The sequence below is a fragment of the Propithecus coquereli genome, unplaced genomic scaffold (genome assembly GCF_000956105.1).
Source record: "Propithecus coquereli isolate 6110/MARCELLA unplaced genomic scaffold, Pcoq_1.0 Scaffold12, whole genome shotgun sequence".
NCBI classification, from domain to species: domain Eukaryota; kingdom Metazoa; phylum Chordata; class Mammalia; order Primates; family Indriidae; genus Propithecus; species Propithecus coquereli.
Window position 1 is genome coordinate 12,978,368 of NW_012136080.1, and position 4,152 is coordinate 12,982,519.

The window sequence follows — 4,152 nt, forward strand, 5'->3', positions numbered from 1 at the left end:
TTATTTAAATTAAAAGGCAGAATGTTAAAACTGGAATTAGTGGTGGCCTACAGCATGACATGAATTCAGTTTACCATAAATACAATACAGAAATAAAACTGTGAAAATGTTTTAGCATTTACAATCAGTGTGAAACTGCTCTAGAGAATATTTCTGTGAAAATAGGAAAGGTGATCAATTTGGGAAGACAAGCAAAAAGAAAAAGAAAACATATATTCTAAATAGAAATTAGAATACTCTCAAGTAGAGTGTCCCAAACCACAGACAGAAGTTTCTCTCTCTCTCTCTCTCTCTCTCACACACACACACACACACACACACACACACACAACACACAGGGGGAGAAGGGGAGGTCCTTGTAAAATAATTTGGGGAAATTCTGGGTTATATAAAGTTAAGCAGGTTTTTCTTCATTAGGATTTCTAAGAACCTTAAATAAGATAATGTGCTTTGATAATCTCTAAGACACATAATATGCAGCCCTGCTTAGATTTCTTTGACCTCCAAACCCTTTTTCCTTTAAAGCATTTAATGCAACTAGCATTCCACAGAACAGAAAACTGCTGGAGATGCATTTATAAATTTGGAAATTTGAGAAGGTCTTCAATAAATGTCAAGAATCAGCTTCTACCTCATCCTGCTAATTTTCTTATCCTTATCAGTCATTTGTCATTATTCAATGCTACCTCCACACAACATAACCAAATCCCTGAAGATCATTAATATGGGAATTAGTAGCATGGATTATTATATAAATAAAAAATAGTACATCTTTCCTTACACTAACACCAAATCAAAACAAAACTGGAAATAATCAACATATTCACCATGTAAAAGTACAAGTAGGCAATTTGTATAAATATTGAAATGCCATACCTCATCAAATTCTTCAGTCATTTTTCTGATGATTTCTGCATTCTGCATATTTCGAAACATCTCTATTCTCACAGTACCTGTGGAACAACAGATTTTACAGTTAATCTTTTTGTATCTCATACTTAACATTAAATTACATCTGACCATTGTTTTAAAAGTTATATAAACTTTTTGAGTTTCTCTTTCCTCCTCATTATATCATCTATTATAAAGAAACCTCTTGTTTAGGTACTTCAAAGTTCTTTAGACATTAAGAAAACCTGAATAGCCTGTAAATTAAATAAGTATAAGGAAAAATACTCAGAGGAGTGTCAGGGAAGAAGACAAAGACATAAAACATTGAATTTATATTATAAGGAGGGCCCTAAAAACTGATTAAATATACACTGGTGTTATCTAGACATACAGCTGGTTGCCACAGTCTTAAAAATCTCCAAAGATAAAGAATTTATTTCTCATATGGCTCTTTCTGATATTCCTTATCATCAGAATATTTTTTTATAAATTAAAACAAAATGTCCCTTAATCTAATAACACATCAGTTAAATCTATTTTCTCTAAACATGAAAAGTCACTTAGTAACGTCTACATAATCATCAACAGTCAAAAAACCCTTTGTCATCTTATTCTTCATACTTTTGTCTTAGTTATTTTTGTCTCAAATATGTTCACATAAATTTTATCACTTATACCAGTGATTTTAAAAATATTTGCATTAAAAATCAACATAAAGGAACTGAAATAAAGTTCAAAAATTAACCTTGGGTACAGAGAATCCTGGACTAATAATTAAATAAGGTCCAGTTTCACCTGTAAAAATGCAAAATACTCAAGTTAAAAATCACAAGATTAAGACTCAATCAGTGGGAAAATAATTACTGTATAACCTACAACAGGCTCCTTGCCAGTGATTACCAGCTCCAATTCATATTGCATTTAGGAATGTAAGAGAGGAAGGTATTGTACTCATAGGAAAGAGCATGGACAGTAGAACAGCTACTGAAAGTCACAAAAGCGTAGTATCCATTCAGAGTCACAACAAAAGCTACACTGGTATATCTAGTATATTAAACTTAATTCAACTTAATATTTACTGATCTTTAAAACAGAAAAAATGATACCTTCCCTTTTAATCAGAACCATGTTCAGGCATAATTTAGTTACTTGATACATAGTGCTGTCCTTCATTTTCAGTACCCTGAATTCATTAAGTATCAACAACAGGTATCCCCTATATCCAACTGTAGAGATCAGAAAGTTCAGGTTGGGAGATGGAGGAAAAGACAAAACATTTTTAAAAAATTCCTCCCAAACACGTAACTTCTTAAACAAAATGGGAAGATTTTATATTTTTAATGTCAAAAGCAGCATTGAAGATAGGTTGTTTATGCGCTACAATATAGCTTTCATTCTGGGAGCATTTTAAAAAATTAAATAAACAAGAAATCTGTATTTAATTGCTAATTTTAAATTATCTCCAGTAAAAGTTAACTATCTAGTAAATATTCCTAAAATCACCTAAATTAAACAAAACTGTTTAACAATAGAAACCAATGGTATTTAACCATTTTTGGGTCATGAACTATTTTATCACTTTGAAAGAGATTCCCATAGATTAAAAGCATATAATTTCAGAGAGGTTCACAGCACCCTTGGTAAGTAAAATTACATTCATATTAAACAAAAGAAGTAAAATTAGATTTTTAAATTATTAAACAAGAGAAGAACATGTTTCTGTTCATATACACACACATAAATTCTATTGACTATAATGCTGCAAGAGCCAGTATGGTTAAAAATCAGCCTTTTTTAATGACTTAAAATTGGAATTATATATTAAAGTGTTACAGATCCAGAACATCTTTTGTGTTTGGTCTGAAGGTAAGCGTTCTGTCTATACCATCAGATAATGATAACAAGACCTGTACTCAATATAAATCAATATCATCTCAGTCCTCAGTAATATTAGTTTTCTTCTGTCTATTCTATTTAAAGCATTTATTCATTATATTGATTCCTAAGCACTACATTTTCATACTGTATTCTGTAACAATTTATTTTGATATATTTCACTTCCTTTCACTCCATTTACCTGAGTAGACACACATCATTTCCAAAGTTTTGTCCAATGTATGCTTCTTTGTCCCATTCTTACATTTTCTAACCTGGAAATATTATCCTGTAGCCTCCATCTAGCTCTCCCACAAAAGAAAAGTTTGGCAGAGACTACCACTTATTAATCTTTGCATTCCTCCAATTGCTTGAAACATGCCTAACATCTTCATTTCCTCTCTCTTCCCATTAAGCTTTCTTTGACAAAGGCAAAATCAAAAGGAAAAAATCTTGCTGTAACTCAAGACCAGTACTTAAGATAAATAGCTAATGCTCATCTTAGTTCACTTTTGAAATTTTGCTTCTTAAAGATGCATATTTCTAACAGAAGTTTATGTTAAGATTATGGATAATAAAGGCAAATTAAAGATAGGAAATAATCCAGATTCACAGAAACATAAATATCTGAAAATAAAGAATGGAAAAAAAGAGAACAACTTCTACTCTCTGAAGCATTGACAAGTTATTTTATCTGTGAGAATCCTGAAAGAATAAGCTACCAACATATATAATTTATATTAAAACATAAAAGGTTGTTTGATCAGGCCCTCCTGACAGGATAGTACTTCTAATGAAGATCAAGGAAGAATTTTGAAATTGCCATTTCTAACTATGAATAATTCCCTAATTAGAAGTAACATCAGAAAAACTACCATCAAGTTCTTGATAATTTAAATTATGTTAAATTGCTAGTGAAAGCAAAATTTGGTACAACTTCTACAGTATGCAATTTGGCAAATGTCTACCAAAATTATTTATATACTCTTTGATCTTGAGATTGTACTTGTAGCAAACATCCATAAACACATGTGCAAAACAATAAATATACTAGGTTATCCCCTGAAGCATTGTTTCTAACAGTATAAAGGAAAGAAAACCCATATACCCATAAATAAAGATCTGATGAAATAAAAGAGGTGGTAACAATGATGATAGTGGTGGCAGCTAATATTTGGGTGCTTGTTATCTGCCAGGTACTTGATGTTAACACATTTCATCTTCACTACAATCCTATGAAGGATATAGTATTATTTCTCCCATTTTCAGATGAGAAAACACACATCTAGAGGTTTACCAAACTTGCAAAAGGAGTTTCCCTGTAGCAGATTCATGGTTTACCTGCAGGCAGAATGGCTACTATTAACTACTATTTTTTTTTTTTTT

At 31.1% G+C, this 4,152-nt stretch overlaps 1 protein-coding gene across 1 annotated transcript in view; it reads right to left on the reverse strand.

Moving 5' to 3' along the window:
- The window catches only part of STAG1 (stromal antigen 1), a 318,641-nt gene that overhangs the window by 194,981 nt on the left and 119,508 nt on the right, over nucleotides 1–4,152 (reverse strand). The window contains exon 5 of the mRNA XM_012663393.1: nucleotides 877–953. Within this exon, the coding sequence (XP_012518847.1) occupies nucleotides 877–953 (77 nt within the window). The remainder of the gene's footprint in view (nucleotides 1–876; nucleotides 954–4,152) is intronic.